The sequence below is a fragment of the Cibotium barometz genome, chromosome 65 (assembly GCF_041138505.1).
Source record: "Cibotium barometz isolate CiBa-2024 chromosome 65, ASM4113850v1, whole genome shotgun sequence".
In the NCBI taxonomy this organism is placed as follows: Eukaryota; Viridiplantae; Streptophyta; class Polypodiopsida; order Cyatheales; family Cibotiaceae; genus Cibotium; species Cibotium barometz.
The window spans coordinates 23,633,655-23,652,041 of record NC_141110.1 but is presented as its reverse complement, the minus strand read 5'-3'; the positions used below and the strand labels follow the sequence as shown (position 1 = coordinate 23,652,041).

Below are 18,387 nucleotides of genomic sequence, written 5' to 3'. Positions count from 1 at the left end.
CAATGGCAAGAGGGACTAATGATGATTTTTGACGGGTTGGGTCACCCTTTGAAATGATAGGTTTATTAGAAACATTTCTTGTTTTTTCTTTATTTATTTTTTTGACGATAACTCAAAACAAGTGGTTATATTTTATGGCCAAGATGGCCAGAAAATGGGCATGATGCTAGTCGAAAAGAAAACTTGGGAGGGAGTAAGGTCTTAAAGAGCTGGTCCATCACATGAGCTACATTAGTCTAATATAAGATAGACCAAATGCACATCCAACTACCGATGTCTACAAATATGGGCTAGCATGCAAATGAAGGCTATTAACAGTAAGACGGCAAGGCATGTGGGACTATTAATAGTAGTAGGAGATGTCAAAAACAAAGGTGCCTTAGCGCATAAGGGAAAGGTAATCTCTATATTGAGATACCATGAGTAGCAAAGGCCAAACTAAAAGGCCACCAAAAGAATAACAAAGGTAAATGTGAATGTCTTCAAAAATTAGTAGGTATGGCACCTTCACCTTCACAATTTTTAGAAGAAACATTAAAAACATGATTTGGGCAAATATTAATCTTTCATAATTATCCTTTATTAATCTAGATTTAAAACCAATATGAAGATTTAAGAACATAGTTTCCTACTCTCTCTCTCTCTCTCTCTCTCTCTCTCTCTCTCTCTCTCTCTTACACACACACACACACACACACACTCTAAAACTAGAGTTTGTGTTGAAGAAAACCGGTCAACTTTTATTATTTTTAGTTATAGAACTGTCAGATCTCATCATTTTGAGCTAGAAAACCGGCTAGATTTCAATGTCTTCCATTCGTTGGGGACAATGTTCCACCGAACTAGAGAAATGGGACTTTACTCTTCTACGCTTAAATTCATTCTTTAGTCATCTATTCAAATGTATACCCCTTTTATTGATCTCAAAAAGTGCCACAAGTGGCTTAAAATCCTCAAGCCTATTAAGGGGGCTGGAGAAACGGGACCCTCACACACTGAGTGCCTCGCTAGGAATAAGGTTTGCACTCTGAAGGAATATATTGTTGAGTGCGTGTGGGGTGGTTCACCTGGGTGGTGGTGTACAGCGAGGTTGATGAGTGCTGGAGCTTAGTGGCCAAAAGGCAATTACAAGACCACGTTTTTATGCCCATCATCATCATCATCATGTCATTGACAAGTCGCTGCTTTACGAATTTGACGTGGGAGGCCTCTCAATCACTCTGTGGCCGTACTGTGCAGTTGGCCGCTTGCAGCTGCTATATAAAGAAGCCCGCCATTGTGAAGTGCAATCTCATGCTCGCTCCAATTACCACACCGTCTACCGTCGTGAAGTGCAATCACGGGCTCGAAGCATCCGCGCGCCCTCTATCGCCCTATTCCTACAGAAGGGCGCCCGGCACAGTGTCACAACGAGACCCAGTTGCATGTAGATCAAGAGGAGACGGTTGAAGCCTTAGTTTTCACTGTAAACCTCACAGGTGCTGCTGTAGTGTCACGCTTCTTCTTCTTCTTTCCCAATAATAATAATTGCAAAAGAAAAAGAAAAAAAAAGTGACTTGTATGATGTTTGTCTCACTATAGATTAAAGCGATATTGGGTATCGTTGTGCAGGATTTCGCGTGGAAGATGCCAAAGTGCAGCTGGAGGACGACCAGACCTTGATCCTCAACATCGGCAAAACCACGCGTAGAATGCAGCTCTCGCCAGAGGCACGCCCTGAGGCTATCCAGGCATCCTGCAAAGACATGGTTCTCACAATCACAATCCCCAAATCAGGACCCAAGTAATATAGTGGACTGACAATGGTTTAATCATATCGCATCAATAAGGCTTACAATTGTCGTAAATGATAACCATACGCTAGCTATGTGTATGCCTATTGCCTGCTAGGCAATATATATATATATAATTAAATATCTATTAGAGTTTAACCATGGACAACCAAGGCACAAGGAGAGGAGAGAAGAAACAAATCTTGGATTTCTAAAAAATAAGAGGAAAAAATCCATTCGATTTCACCCTTAAATGTATTCCGGCTTCCATTCCTGAGTTTTGTCTCTCAATGTCTTCCGCATATCGCGGCAATGCATGGGTTGGCTACTAGCATTAATGAAGAGAGAATGTTAAAGTTAAAGTCTATGTCACTTTTCTCCATATTTTCTCCATAATACAATAAATAAAAGCATGCCAAGTGTTACGTCATGTGAAATGCACACTATACAAAGAAATGCATTACCCATAAACATAAACCATCTCATCTCTACTTAAGAAAAAAGGATTTAGATCTTAAAGTAGAATGCTTGAGTGTGTGGATTCTTGTTTATAGTTAAAATATGGTACATAAGTTAGTCGTTGTATTTTTTAGAGCAGTTACATTAAGAAACGATGTAGATACTCCAATCAAAAAATTTAAAAAGTCTCTCACAAAATCCTTGCAGTTTTTGAGGATTGAGTAGCACTCATCTTGCATGGCATGCATTCGATGATGCTCGAATCAAATATTTTTTTGAAAAGTCTCACAAAATCCTTGTAATTTTTGAGGATTGAGTAACACTCATTCTGTATGGCTTGCATCCAAGGTGAGGCTTCTACTCAATAATCACAATACAATTCAAGAACATAGAATTTGCATAATTTTTTTAAGGCAAAAAGTGAACAATTCTGTATATAATCAAGAAATCTTACAACAATCTCATATGAAGCACTCTTGGAGGAAATAGCTCGAACCACCCGACCAACCCCGAGCTATCTCACTCACACTCTCACTCTCATGAAGAACTCGCATTCACACACACACACACACACTCGCACTCTCATTCTCCTCTTCGATTGTATGTGTATTCCTCTTCTTCACGCCAAAAGCCATAAGTAGCCCTTTCTGGAGATTTCTCGATCTGCATGCCATATTTTTGGTGATGTCACCGTTTTTGAAAAAAACGTGTTCGGGAAGCTTTCTTTACACGCGATCATAATTCCCATGAGATTACGCTAGGGTGCGCCACTCGCATCTCGTTGATTCGATGAGGATTCTCAATAGCTCATATCGAACATGCCATCCTCCTCTTTGACTTTGTATCTCTTCATCTGAGGCTAAATCTTTGTTCTTGACTTCCGTTTAGGACCTACAATGTCTTGACATGAAAATCTAGGCACATTTTAGCCACTCAAAACCCACTTTTGAGTCACCAGACGGATGTGAAATAATATGAATCATAATATATAAATATTTTTTTGTGCTGAACATATATATATATATAATTAAATATCTATTACAATTTAACCATGGACAACCAAGGCACAAGGAGAGGAGCGAAGAAAAACATCTTGATTTTTTTTTGGGACCAATAATATTTATTTATATTAACTCTTCCAAATCTGTCATACACCAAAGCTAGAGAAACTACTATCTACTCTGTTTTCACCTCATTCAAGATTTTATATAAAAACTCCCATCTTTAATCCTCACACAAGAAACAAGATTTTTCGCAAGAGATTTGATACGCAGCAGTAAGCAACCATCATGGCATTCTGGCTTCCATTCCTAAGTTTTGTTTCTTAATGACTTTTACATACCGCAACAATGCGTGGGTTGAGTACTAGTATTAATGAAGAGAGAACATTAAAGTCTATGTCACTTTTCTCCATAATACAATATAAAAGTATGTTGAGCGTTACGTCATGTGAAATGCACACTATACAAAGAAATGCATCACCCATAAATATAAACCATCTCATTTCTACTGAAGAAAAAAGGATTTATATCTTAAATTGGAATGCTTGGGTGTGTGGATTCTTGTTTATAGTGAAAATATGGTACGTAAGTTAGTCATTGGATTTTTTAGAGCAGCTACATTAAGAAATGACGTGGATACTCCAATCAAAAAATTTAAAAAGTTTTACAAAATCCTTATAGTTTTTGAGGATTGAGTCGCATGATGCTCAAAACAAATAATTTTAAAAAAAGTTTTTAACAAAATCCTTGCAATTTTGAGGATTGAGTAACACTCATCTTGTATGGCTTGCGTCCAATGATAATTTTTCCTTTCTCAAAGGAAATAGGTTCCTCTTCACGTTGCATATACTAGCAATGAGAGTATGATCCACAAAAAAATAAGATACACGATGAGTACCTGTACATGTCTTGCTAGGGAGTAGCTAATTTACCCTTCTATAATCTTTGCACACTAGCCATTTTGACATACGCTTGGATGCTTGAATGGCTATCCTTTCCTCATCCATGTAATTGCCTCACCATAGGCTGATTTGTGAGATAAAATTTGAGTTGATTTTATGTTGGTATATGGGTTGATATGTAGTGTACTGAGCATTCATTGGCTCCACATATGGGTGTCCGACATTTTACAAATATAGGAATGTGTAAAAGATGTCTTGTGGGCCTATATTTTGTTGTTTTTTTTGCGTTAAAACATGGCATAAATTGAGTTCTCAATAAAGACAACATCTCTACTCACTAAAATTTCTTTTATGGTTAGGTGGTAGAGTCTATACAAAGAAAGGAGTGTATTAAAGATGCCCTATGAGCATACATTTTGTAGTTTTTTTTGCATAAAAGGATGAGCTGAATTGAGTTCTTAACCAAGACAACAACATCTTTAATCACCAAAATTCGCCTTATGGCCACATATACCTTTGCTTTCTAAGCTATATCCCATAAATGTACATTTTATTGCCTTATCATCTAGCTTATTGTGTTGTTTCTCAGGTATAAGGCCTTAAGAAAGATACTTTGGAGAGGTATCCATGTGCATGACATATGTTGGCATCCATCTTCACGAGATTGCCTCTTGAAGATGTGGATGATGCACAACTTTCCTGGTTATGGCGAGTGTTCAGGTGAGTCAAATGGGTTCCTATTCATGATGATTCTTTATTGTCATTGTACTATTTTTTGACATGCTTAAATGTGTATGTTGTCTAGGTCTCTCCACATTTGGATACCATGCATGCGCTATTTGTGGTTCATCATTGCTGGCATCTAGGCCAGAGAGCTTGAAGAAAGTGATATATGCGAATCATCATCGATTTCTCCCTCATCATCATCCCAAATTTGTTCATTCTTGGATGGGAGTCCCTCCACATCCACTAAGCATGGGAGAATGGAAGGCATTATGGAATATGGAGTGGAAAGTCCTCCTCCCCCCGGCATGAATAGGTAATATATCTTTGATATAGAATTCCAATACAAGCTTTGATTTGAAAAGATAATCCTCTTAATATTTAATGTTATTTGATAAGGTACTCTATCTTCTTTCGCCTACCATATTGAACGAGCCTCAAAATTAACCATCTTCTTGATCCAGTGCACATCTTCAAGAATGTTGCCTCTAACATTTGGGAGCACTTGAGAGTAACACGGGACTCCTTGCTCTTGTAAGAGAGGATCTACAGAGCATAGTGAGGATGCAAACAGCTTTTCCACGAGAGGGACCAAATGGGAAGACAATTCTACCTCGAGCACTTTGGATATTGACAAATAAGGAGGAGAAGTTGGTGAAAGATGCCATTACTACATTCCAACGGGGTGCATGAGGTACTACTACTCCAACGGGGTGCATGAGGTGTTTAAAAGGTGCCTTCACAAAGACAAAGAAGAGAGGTGTTGAACAATTATTTTGCTTGAAGTCCCATGATTGGCACAAGATGCTTCAAGTTAGTGAAACATTGAAGTTGTACATATTTAACTTGTTCAATCGTAATGTATCTAATCATGGTATCTAATCATGGTGTATAAATGTTTACAGTTTATTCTTCCTACAAGCATTTCCAATTATGCATCCCATGAAGTGCGAGAGACGATTTATAAGATGGGGGAGCACATTTTCGCACACAAAGGATTGATGAGAAGAGGAACACCCAAGATTGTGGGGTAATTGCAATCTTCGAGGGAGTCAATGGAGCCATGGATGATTATTGTGGATTGATCCAAAATATCATTAAGCTTGACTTTTGAAGCTTCTTTGAATATATTTTGGATATCCAATGGTTAAAGGATGTGGTGGCCTAATGCAACAATCAAGCGTCATGCAAGTGGCTTTGTGACCATTGACTCTACAAATTTTTGGCAAGGAAAGAATGGGACTCTAGTGCTACCACAACATTGTGAACATGTTCATATAATTATTGGCAATTACAATATATGCATTTACAGATACTAGAGATGTAATTTTTTTGTATGATGTATCTTTGTGCTTGAATAGGTTGTGTATCAACCAATAATTGACAATAAGAGATGGTGGCATAAAATCCCAATCTCACCACATTTAAGAGCCATTTATAGTACATTCACACACATTGAGCATATGGAGGAGCATGTCAACTCAACTATGGAGGGAGATAGCTTGGAAAACATTGATGATGATCGTGCCATTGGAGATGATTATATTGCCTCTCATAGTGATGATTCTAGTAGTGGGATTGATCTCTTTGTAGATTTGGATATAGGCATGGACATTGAGATAGATACTTTAGCAAGGGTTTGCCTCTTTGAAGATGAGATTGAACTCTAGTTCTTTGATTGTATTTTTATTATAGCTATGGTCTTCCTTTTGGTTTTTTGTTATTGGTGATTGATTGATTGTTTTATTAGTAATTCATAACTATAATTAGAGAAATGAGACATGGATAATATGAGATGGATTTGTGCACTTTGAATCGACAAGACTCACAATGCACATGAGTCTTGAAAATCACCTTATTTATGTATCCTATACAGAAGTTCATTGCATTCAAATATGTCTATTATCGAAACTACAATTAGACAAATGAGACATAGATAGCCCGATATAGATTTATTGTGATATGTTGCTTTTATGTTTTTGAGATTACATGTAAAGATTCATGCCTTTTTACATGTATAGATTTATTGTGATATGTTACTTTTCCTGGCATTAATTAACCATTCACCTTTGGACTGCTTTTCATGGAATTACTTGATATGCCCGAGACTTTACATGTATCCAACTGTGAAGGTTCAAGATTTTTTTAAAAGCTTCACTTTGATGAAAAGATTTGGGGATTGAATCATTGTCCTTTGAATTGTTTTTCATGGCATTACTTGATATAACTAAGCCTTTGCATGTATCCATCTCTTTCACCACATTACTCCATTTATACCTATTTTTTCTCTCTTTCCTTGCAAATATGCTTTCTGGAGATTCATTTGTATATAAATGCACCAAAAAATCATGCATATTTTTAAAATCTTGTGCACATAGTTCAGCAAATGATATTTTTGGGAATTGAAGATTCTGTTTTTCTTTGCAAGGTCCACAATTGCAACTTCATAGGAAATAGTTGCAGACTGCATCTATAAGCGGGTCTAAAATCACATCTATATTTGCGTCTAGTTTCAAAGAAACTAGATGCGATGAAAGACGGCCTCGTAGCTTGTGCATCTATGCTTGCTTTATGTTGTAGTGATTTATCTGGTTTTCAATGTGTCATGACCTTAGAGAGCCGCCTCAAAATTGGGCTTTTGGCTCCTATTTTGCAACTAAATATGCTCCAATGGTGAGACCAAACTTTGCATGAGTGAGGGTGGATCTCACATATACAGACATACAAAGTTTGCTTATCATCGGAGCACATTTGGTTGTGATGTGTGAGCCAATGGCCTAATTTTTGGGGTGCTCTCTAAGGCCATGACACATTTAATTGTGATGTGTGTGCCAAAGGCCCAATTTGGAGGGGGCTCTAAGGTCATGAAACATTGAAAACCAGGTAAATGGGTTGCACTTTACAACCAAATATGCTCTAATGGTTAACCAAACTTTGCAAGTGTGTATATGTGGACCCCATATACACAGTTATAAATTTCTGTCACCATCAAAGTTCATTTGGTTGTCATGTATAGACCAAAGGATGAATTTTGAGTGGGCTCTCTAAGGTCACGACACATCGAAAACCAGGAAAATTGGTCGTACATTTTACAACTAAATATGCTCTAATGGTGACCAAACTTTGTAAGTGTGTATATGCAGACATCACCCTCACTCTTGCAAAGTTTGGTCACCATTAGGACATTGGGTTGTTATGTGTGCGCCCAAGGCCCAATTTTGAAGGGACTCTCTAAGGCCATGAGACATTGAAAACTAAGACTCTAGTATACACGTTATAACCAAATGTGCTCCGATGGTTGGAGAAACTATGTATGTGTGTATATATGGACCCCACCCTCACTCTTAGAAAGTTTGGTCACCACCATGAGAGCAAATTTGGTTGTAATGTGTGGGCCAAATGTGCTCTAATGGTGACCACATTGTAACCAAATGTGCTTTGATGGGTGAACAAACTTTGATGTATACCCCACCCTCACTCTTGTAAAGTTTGGTCACCATTAGATCATGTTTGAATGCATTATGTAGGCCTAAGGCCCAATTTTGAGGGGGCTCTCTAAAGTCACGACACATTGGAAACCAAGAAAATAGAATGCACATTGGAACCAAATGTGCTGTGATGATGACCAAAATTGACAACTTTGTATATGTGGACCCAGCCCTCACTCTTGCAATTGAAAGTTTGGTCACCATCCACGGCATATTTGAATACAATGTGTAGGACAAAGGATTAATTTTCAAGGGGGGTTCTCTAAGGCTATGAAACATTGAAAATAGAGAAAATGACATGCACATTGCAACTAAATGTACTTAGATAGTGACCAAACCTTGCATGTGTGTATATATGGACCCACCCTGACTCTTACAAAGTTTGGTCACCATCCGAGCATATTTAGTTGCAAAGTGCAAAACGAAGGCCCAAGTTTGGAAGGGGCTCTCTAACGTCTCCTGACACATTGGAAACTACGCAAATAAAATGCACATTGCAATAAAATGTGCTCTGATGGTAACCAAAATTTGCAAATGTGTATATGTAGACCCAACCCTCAATCTTACAAAGTTTGGTCACCATTGGAGCAGATTTCAATACAATGTGGCAGCCAAATGACTAATTTGAGGGAGCTCTCTAACACCCACAACACATTGAAAACCAGGCGTTTGGCATGGATATTATAACCAAAAGTTCTTCAATGGTGATCAACCTTTGAAAGTGTGTATATGTGGATCCCACCCTCACTCTTACAAAGTTTGGTGTCACCATCAGAGCACATTTGGCTCCAATGTGTAGGCCAAAGGCCCAATTTGGAGGAGGCTCTCTAAGGCCATGACACATTGGAAATCAAGAAAATGGCATCACATTAATATTACAACAAAATGTGCTTTGATGGTGACCAAACTCTTTGAGTGTGTATATGTGGATCCCACCCTTACTTTGCAAAGTTTGGTCTTCATCAGAGTACATTTGGTTGCAATGTGTATGCCAAAGTACCACCAAACAAATAGGTATGAAAAGAGACAAAACATTAATAAAAGAAAAAGACATGTTTGAATAAGTTTTTAAATTTGTGTGCATGTGAATGTTTGTGTGTATTATGTAGGTGCATGTGTGTGTGTGTGTGTGTGTGTGTGTGTGTGTTTGAATGTTTGTGTGTGTGAATGTTTGTGTGCATGTGTGCCTTGGAGAGAGAGAGAGGGAGAAATTATAGACTTCTATAGAATGAAAATGGGATAATGTATAAATATAAGAAAATAATACATAGGACAAATCTAGCCTAGCTACTCTAGGATTAGCCACTACACAATAGTAAAAAACATCATATAATGACCACAAAAGTAATTGCTAACATCATGCTAACCCAGCTACTCTGGGTTTAGTCATCAATGTCATTATCCAAATCTAGCCAATCAGGATCATCATTTCTAAAACAACCTTGCTATCAAGGAGCCTTTATGACTCGCTGAGGAAAAGAAGAAGTCGTTGGTCACTTACATAAACACTATTAGTTAGGACTAGGAACCTTTATGACTCGTTGAGCAAAAGAAGAAGTTGTTGGTCACTTACATAAACACTATTAGTTAGGATTAGGAACCTTTAACACCCACATATATTCAAGTCCAAGGAACCATAAGAAACTTGAAAAGTCACCACCTCTCCGGTTGAGGTGAAAATTAGACATAGACGTGAGTTTAGCAGTCATGAGTATATATGGATGTGACATGAGACTACAAACGGGAGAGACACAAGCCTCTAGAAATGAGATGTGAGTCTACATATAAGCCCAAGCTAGAAGATAGATACAAGCTGAGATAGGTGTGAGTCCATGAATGCATGCCCACAAAGTGTGAGATTTGAGTCAATAGATGTGTGAGATGTGAGCCAATAGAAGTGACCCTATAAGATGTGATGTGTGAGATATGAGCCAATAGAAGTGTGCCCATAAGATGTGAGCCCACAAACAACATGACATGAGCGTTAAAAAGAACAAAAAACTTAAATAAAAAAACCATTGATTTTTTGAACTTCTTGTGCATGTACTATGCCGAGTGTCTTGATTTCATTCAAATATGTGTGCTAGAGACTTCTTCATGAGAGGGAAATCCTTCGATGTAAATTTGATGCAAACTCGGTCCTATGGAGAGATAATTGTTAAAAATGAAAATCTAATCAATTATAGTGCATATAACTCAACCAAGTTCCGTGAAAAAACATTAAAATTTAAAATCGACAACATTTCACACGTGGTGACCATTTACATGAAAATTACATTTTTTAAAATGTCTACCAGAAATTAAAACAAACACGTGTCCATTGTGGATTGGATATCCACGTAACTTAGTCAAGTTACATAAACCAAAAATCATACCTTTTTGGGATTGTTTTTGGAAAAAAATTTTATTTATTTTTTCTTATGTTGTCCAGTTTCGTAACTTGCTCAAGTTATTAAGAAATAATTTTTTGATTTCTTGATTTATTTATTTATATATATTTTTACTTTTTTTGCAATGTCATCAAGGTGCATGCTTGATCTACATGAATGCTAGGGTTATGTAATCGATCGAGTTACATATTGGACATCCACGTAAATAGCTCGTATATCGATCGAGTTCTATGGTGTATGTCCCACCGCGTAACTCAATCGAGTTATGTGGTACCTCTACGTGGATGTCCACCACATAACTCGTTCAAGTTACGTGGATATTCACCTCCAACCTTCATTGAACATATATGGATATCCACCATGTAGCTCAATCGAGTTACATTATGGATGTCCACCATGTAACTCGATTGAGTTACGTGGTCATGACAGTATGTCAAGTGGCAAGGGTAATAACTCGATCGAGTTATCTTTCGAGCATCTAGCGATTGCCACTTGGGATGACACGATTAGAAGGATAACTCGATCGAGCTATATCAATGGTTTCCCATCCGCACAATGTGATCCCAAAGTGAGGACCCTTAATATTGTACAGCCACCCAGCTTTATATCTCATATACGATTTAACTTATACATATGCACATATAAAATTATACTAATTGAAACCTTATTTTTACTATGTAAATAACAATTATTTATTTCATATATTTTACTTATTATACATATCTATTATGTGCTTTGATATACTATATATTAATAAACTAACTAGCTAAGCTAATCTAACCCATTTATAAAATTTCACTAATTGAAATATTTTTTATATGAACAATACTGTTCGGGTAGGGCTCTGGGTTGGTTAAATTTAAGTAAATGGATTAGATTAGGTTAGTGGGTTAGATTAGCTTAGTCAGTGAGTTTCAAAGGCGACTGCTAATGTAATGGGTGGCAAGAGGGACCAAGAGGATGAAGACATTGATATATAGGATATTAAATCACATAATAGATATATATATATCTATATATATATATAAAGTAAAATATTTAAAATAAATACTTGTTATACACATATCAATAGGATGTAGACATAGAGACATGGACAAAGGCGACTACTAAGGCAATGGCAAGAGGGACTAATGATGATTTTTGACGGGTTGGGTCAGAAATGATAGGTTTATTAGAAACATTTCTTGTTTTTTCTTTATTTATTTTTTTGACGATAACTCAAAACAAGTGGTTATATTTTATGGCCAAGATGGCCAGAAAATGGGCATGATGCTAGTCGAAAAGAAAACTTGGGAGGGAGTAAGGTCTTAAAGAGCTGGTCCATCACATGAGCTACATTAGTCTAATATAAGATAGACCAAATGCACATCCAACTACCGATGTCTACAAATATGGGCTAGCATGCAAATGAAGGCTATTAACAGTAAGACGGCAAGGCATGTGGGACTATTAATAGTAGTAGGAGATGTCAAAAACAAAGGTGCCTTAGCGCATAAGGGAAAGGTAATCTCTATATTGAGATACCATGAGTAGCAAAGGCCAAACTAAAAGGCCACCAAAAGAATAACAAAGGTAAATGTGAATGTCTTCAAAAATTAGTAGGTATGGCACCTTCACCTTCACAATTTTTAGAAGAAACATTAAAAACATGATTTGGGCAAATATTAATCTTTCATAATTATCCTTTATTAATCTAGATTTAAAACCAATATGAAGATTTAAGAACATAGTTTCCTACTCTCTCTCTCTCTCTCTCTCTCTCTCTCTCTCTCTTTTACACACACACACACACACACACACTCTAAAACTAGAGTTTGTGTTGAAGAAAACCGGTCAACTTTTATTATTTTTAGTTATAGAACTGTCAGATCTCATCATTTTGAGCTAGAAAACCGGCTAGATTTCAATGTCTTCCATTGGTTGGGGACAATGTTCCACCGAACTAGAGAAATGGGACTTTACTCTTCTACGCTTAAATTCATTCTTTAGTCATCTATTCAAATGTATACCCCTTTTATTGATCTCAAAAAGTGCCACAAGTGGCTTAAAATCCTCAAGCCTATTAAGGGGGCTGGAGAAACGGGACCCTCACACACTGAGTGCCTCGCTAGGAATAAGGTTTGCACTCTGAAGGAATATATTGTTGAGTGCGTGTGGGGTGGTTCACCTGGGTGGTGGTGTACAGCGAGGTTGATGAGTGCTGGAGCTTAGTGGCCAAAAGGCAATTACAAGACCACGTTTTTATGCCCATCATCATCATCATCATGTCATTGACAAGTCGCTGCTTTACGAATTTGACGTGGGAGGCCTCTCAATCACTCTGTGGCCGTACTGTGCAGTTGGCCGCTTGCAGCTGCTATATAAAGAAGCCCGCCATTGTGAAGTGCAATCTCATGCTGGCTCCAATTACCACACCGTCTACCGTCGTGAAGTGCAATCACGGGCTCGAAGCATCCGCGCGCCCTCCATTGCAGTGTGTAAATTTGTGAGGTCGTCTAGTGGCCATGCCTCATGAAATGCAAGCCCAGTATCGCCCTATTCCTACAGAAGGGCGCCCGGCACAGTGTCACAACGAGACCCAGTTGCATGTAGATCAAGAGGAGACGGTTGAAGCCTTAGTTTTCACTGTAAACCTCACAGGTGCTGCTGTAGTGTCACGCTTCTTCTTCTTCTTTCCCAATAATAATAATTGCAAAAGAAAAAGAAAAAAAAAGTGACTTGTATGATGTTTGTCTCACTATAGATTAAAGCGATATTGGGTATCGTTGTGCAGGATTTCGCGTGGAAGATGCCAAAGTGCAGCTGGAGGACGACCAGACCTTGATCCTCAGCATCGGCAAAACCACGCGTAGAATGCAGCTCTCGCCAGAGGCACGCCCTGAGGCTATCCAGGCATCCTGCAAAGACATGGTTCTCACAATCACAATCCCCAAATCAGGACCCAAGTAATATAGTGGACTGACAATGGTTTAATCATATCGCATCAATAAGGCTTACAATTGTCGTAAATGATAACCATACGCTAGCTATGTGTATGCCTATTGCCTGCTAGGCAATATATATATATATAATTAAATATCTATTAGAGTTTAACCATGGACAACCAAGGCACAAGGAGAGGAGAGAAGAAACAAATCTTGGATTTCTAAAAAATAAGAGGAAAAAATCCATTCGATTTCACCCTTAAATGTATTCCGGCTTCCATTCCTGAGTTTTGTCTCTCAATGTCTTCCGCATATCGCGGCAATGCATGGGTTGGCTACTAGCATTAATGAAGAGAGAATGTTAAAGTTAAAGTCTATGTCACTTTTCTCCATATTTTCTCCATAATACAATAAATAAAAGCATGCCAAGTGTTACGTCATGTGAAATGCACACTATACAAAGAAATGCATTACCCATAAACATAAACCATCTCATCTCTACTTAAGAAAAAAGGATTTAGATCTTAAAGTAGAATGCTTGAGTGTGTGGATTCTTGTTTATAGTTAAAATATGGTACATAAGTTAGTCGTTGTATTTTTTAGAGCAGTTACATTAAGAAACGATGTAGATACTCCAATCAAAAAATTTAAAAAGTCTCTCACAAAATCCTTGCAGTTTTTGAGGATTGAGTAGCACTCATCTTGCATGGCATGCATTCGATGATGCTCGAATCAAATATTTTTTTGAAAAGTCTCACAAAATCCTTGTAATTTTTGAGGATTGAGTAACACTCATTCTGTATGGCTTGCATCCAAGGTGAGGCTTCTACTCAATAATCACAATACAATTCAAGAACATAGAATTTGCATAATTTTTTTAAGGCAAAAAGTGAACAATTCTGTATATAATCAAGAAATCTTACAACAATCTCATATGAAGCACTCTTGGAGGAAATAGCTCGAACCACCCGACCAACCCCGAGCTATCTCACTCACACTCTCACTCTCATGAAGAACTCGCATTCACACACACACACACACACTCGCACTCTCATTCTCCTCTTCGATTGTATGTGTATTCCTCTTCTTCACGCCAAAAGCCATAAGTAGCCCTTTCTGGAGATTTCTCGATCTGCATGCCATATTTTTGGTGATGTCACCGTTTTTGAAAAAAACGTGTTCGGGAAGCTTTCTTTACACGCGATCATAATTCCCATGAGATTACGCTAGGGTGCGCCACTCGCATCTCGTTGATTCGATGAGGATTCTCAATAGCTCATATCGAACATGCCATCCTCCTCTTTGACTTTGTATCTCTTCATCTGAGGCTAAATCTTTGTTCTTGACTTCCGTTTAGGACCTACAATGTCTTGACATGAAAATCTAGGCACATTTTAGCCACTCAAAACCCACTTTTGAGTCACCAGACGGATGTGAAATAATATGAATCATAATATATAAATATTTTTTTGTGCTGAACATATATATATATATAATTAAATATCTATTACAATTTAACCATGGACAACCAAGGCACAAGGAGAGGAGCGAAGAAAAACATCTTGATTTTTTTTTGGGACCAATAATATTTATTTATATTAACTCTTCCAAATCTGTCATACACCAAAGCTAGAGAAACTACTATCTACTCTGTTTTCACCTCATTCAAGATTTTATATAAAAACTCCCATCTTTAATCCTCACACAAGAAACAAGATTTTTCGCAAGAGATTTGATACGCAGCAGTAAGCAACCATCATGGCATTCTGGCTTCCATTCCTAAGTTTTGTTTCTTAATGACTTTTACATACCGCAACAATGCGTGGGTTGAGTACTAGTATTAATGAAGAGAGAACATTAAAGTCTATGTCACTTTTCTCCATAATACAATATAAAAGTATGTTGAGCGTTACGTCATGTGAAATGCACACTATACAAAGAAATGCATCACCCATAAATATAAACCATCTCATTTCTACTGAAGAAAAAAGGATTTATATCTTAAATTGGAATGCTTGGGTGTGTGGATTCTTGTTTATAGTGAAAATATGGTACGTAAGTTAGTCATTGGATTTTTTAGAGCAGCTACATTAAGAAATGACGTGGATACTCCAATCAAAAAATTTAAAAAGTTTTACAAAATCCTTATAGTTTTTGAGGATTGAGTCGCATGATGCTCAAAACAAATAATTTTAAAAAAAGTTTTTAACAAAATCCTTGCAATTTTGAGGATTGAGTAACACTCATCTTGTATGGCTTGCGTCCAATGATAATTTTTCCTTTCTCAAAGGAAATAGGTTCCTCTTCACGTTGCATATACTAGCAATGAGAGTATGATCCACAAAAAAATAAGATACACGATGAGTACCTGTACATGTCTTGCTAGGGAGTAGCTAATTTACCCTTCTATAATCTTTGCACACTAGCCATTTTGACATACGCTTGGATGCTTGAATGGCTATCCTTTCCTCATCCATGTAATTGCCTCACCATAGGCTGATTTGTGAGATAAAATTTGAGTTGATTTTATGTTGGTATATGGGTTGATATGTAGTGTACTGAGCATTCATTGGCTCCACATATGGGTGTCCGACATTTTACAAATATAGGAATGTGTAAAAGATGTCTTGTGGGCCTATATTTTGTTGTTTTTTTTGCGTTAAAACATGGCATAAATTGAGTTCTCAATAAAGACAACATCTCTACTCACTAAAATTTATTTTATGGTTAGGTGGTAGAGTCTATACAAAGAAAGGAGTGTATTAAAGATGCCCTATGAGCATACATTTTGTAGTTTTTTTGCATAAAAGGATGAGCTGAATTGAGTTCTTAACCAAGACAACAACATCTTTAATCACCAAAATTCGCCTTATGGCCACATATACCTTTGCTTTCTAAGCTATATCCCATAAATGTACATTTTATTGCCTTATCATCTAGCTTATTGTGTTGTTTCTCAGGTATAAGGCCTTAAGAAAGATACTTTGGAGAGGTATCCATGTGCATGACATATGTTGGCATCCATCTTCACGAGATTGCCTCTTGAAGATGTGGATGATGCACAACTTTCCTGGTTATGGCGAGTGTTCAGGTGAGTCAAATGGGTTCCTATTCATGATGATTCTTTATTGTCATTGTACTATTTTTTGACATGCTTAAATGTGTATGTTGTCTAGGTCTCTCCACATTTGGATACCATGCATGCGCTATTTGTGGTTCATCATTGCTGGCATCTAGGCCAGAGAGCTTGAAGAAAGTGATATATGCGAATCATCATCGATTTCTCCCTCATCATCATCCCAAATTTGTTCATTCTTGGATGGGAGTCCCTCCACATCCACTAAGCATGGGAGAATGGAAGGCATTATGGAATATGGAGTGGAAAGTCCTCCTCCCCCCGGCATGAATAGGTAATATATCTTTGATATAGAATTCCAATACAAGCTTTGATTTGAAAAGATAATCCTCTTAATATTTAATGTTATTTGATAAGGTACTCTATCTTCTTTCGCCTACCATATTGAACGAGCCTCAAAATTAACCATCTTCTTGATCCAGTGCACATCTTCAAGAATGTTGCCTCTAACATTTGGGAGCACTTGAGAGTAACACGGGACTCCTTGCTCTTGTAAGAGAGGATCTACAGAGCATAGTGAGGATGCAAACAGCTTTTCCACGAGAGGGACCAAATGGGAAGACAATTCTACCTCGAGCACTTTGGATATTGACAAATAAGGAGGAGAAGTTGGTGAAAGATGCCATTACTACATTCCAACGGGGTGCATGAGGTACTACTACTCCAACGGGGTGCATGAGGTGTTTAAAAGGTGCCTTCACAAAGACAAAGAAGAGAGGTGTTGAACAATTATTTTGCTTGAAGTCCCATGATTGGCACAAGATGCTTCAAGTTAGTGAAACATTGAAGTTGTACATATTTAACTTGTTCAATCGTAATGTATCTAATCATGGTATCTAATCATGGTGTATAAATGTTTACAGTTTATTCTTCCTACAAGCATTTCCAATTATGCATCCCATGAAGTGCGAGAGACGATTTATAAGATGGGGGAGCACATTTTCGCACACAAAGGATTGATGAGAAGAGGAACACCCAAGATTGTGGGGTAATTGCAATCTTCGAGGGAGTCAATGGAGCCATGGATGATTATTGTGGATTGATCCAAAATATCATTAAGCTTGACTTTTGAAGCTTCTTTGAATATATTTTGGATATCCAATGGTTAAAGGATGTGGTGGCCTAATGCAACAATCAAGCGTCATGCAAGTGGCTTTGTGACCATTGACTCTACAAATTTTTGGCAAGGAAAGAATGGGACTCTAGTGCTACCACAACATTGTGAACATGTTCATATAATTATTGGCAATTACAATATATGCATTTACAGATACTAGAGATGTAATTTTTTTGTATGATGTATCTTTGTGCTTGAATAGGTTGTGTATCAACCAATAATTGACAATAAGAGATGGTGGCATAAAATCCCAATCTCACCACATTTAAGAGCCATTTATAGTACATTCACACACATTGAGCATATGGAGGAGCATGTCAACTCAACTATGGAGGGAGATAGCTTGGAAAACATTGATGATGATCGTGCCATTGGAGATGATTATATTGCCTCTCATAGTGATGATTCTAGTAGTGGGATTGATCTCTTTGTAGATTTGGATATAGGCATGGACATTGAGATAGATACTTTAGCA

General features: G+C 37.5%; 2 protein-coding genes and 1 long non-coding RNA gene across 3 annotated transcripts; all 3 read left to right on the top strand.

Moving 5' to 3' along the window:
* Nucleotides 1-1,143: 1,143 nt before the first annotated feature.
* LOC147603085 (17.5 kDa class I heat shock protein-like) lies at nt 1,144-2,134 on the top strand. The gene is made up of 3 exons (XM_086797425.1): nt 1,144-1,238; nt 1,333-1,478; nt 1,612-2,134. The coding sequence occupies exons 1-3, from the start codon at nt 1,144-1,146 to the stop codon at nt 1,785-1,787; spliced, it is 417 nt and encodes a 138-aa protein (XP_086653551.1). The 3' UTR covers nt 1,788-2,134.
* A 2,680-nt stretch (nt 2,135-4,814) lies between these two features.
* LOC147603084 (uncharacterized) lies at nt 4,815-6,279 on the top strand. Its single transcript, XR_015265730.1, has 3 exons — nt 4,815-4,854; nt 4,940-5,173; nt 5,257-6,279. It is a non-coding gene; the product is annotated as an uncharacterized LOC147603084 (long non-coding RNA).
* Nucleotides 6,280-13,120: 6,841 nt separating this feature from the next.
* Nucleotides 13,121-14,031, top strand: LOC147603083 (17.5 kDa class I heat shock protein-like). Its single transcript, XM_086797065.1, has 2 exons — nt 13,121-13,375; nt 13,509-14,031. The coding sequence occupies exons 1-2, from the start codon at nt 13,240-13,242 to the stop codon at nt 13,682-13,684; spliced, it is 312 nt and encodes a 103-aa protein (XP_086653191.1). The 5' UTR covers nt 13,121-13,239; the 3' UTR covers nt 13,685-14,031.
* The last annotated feature ends 4,356 nt before the right edge of the window (nt 14,032-18,387 follow it).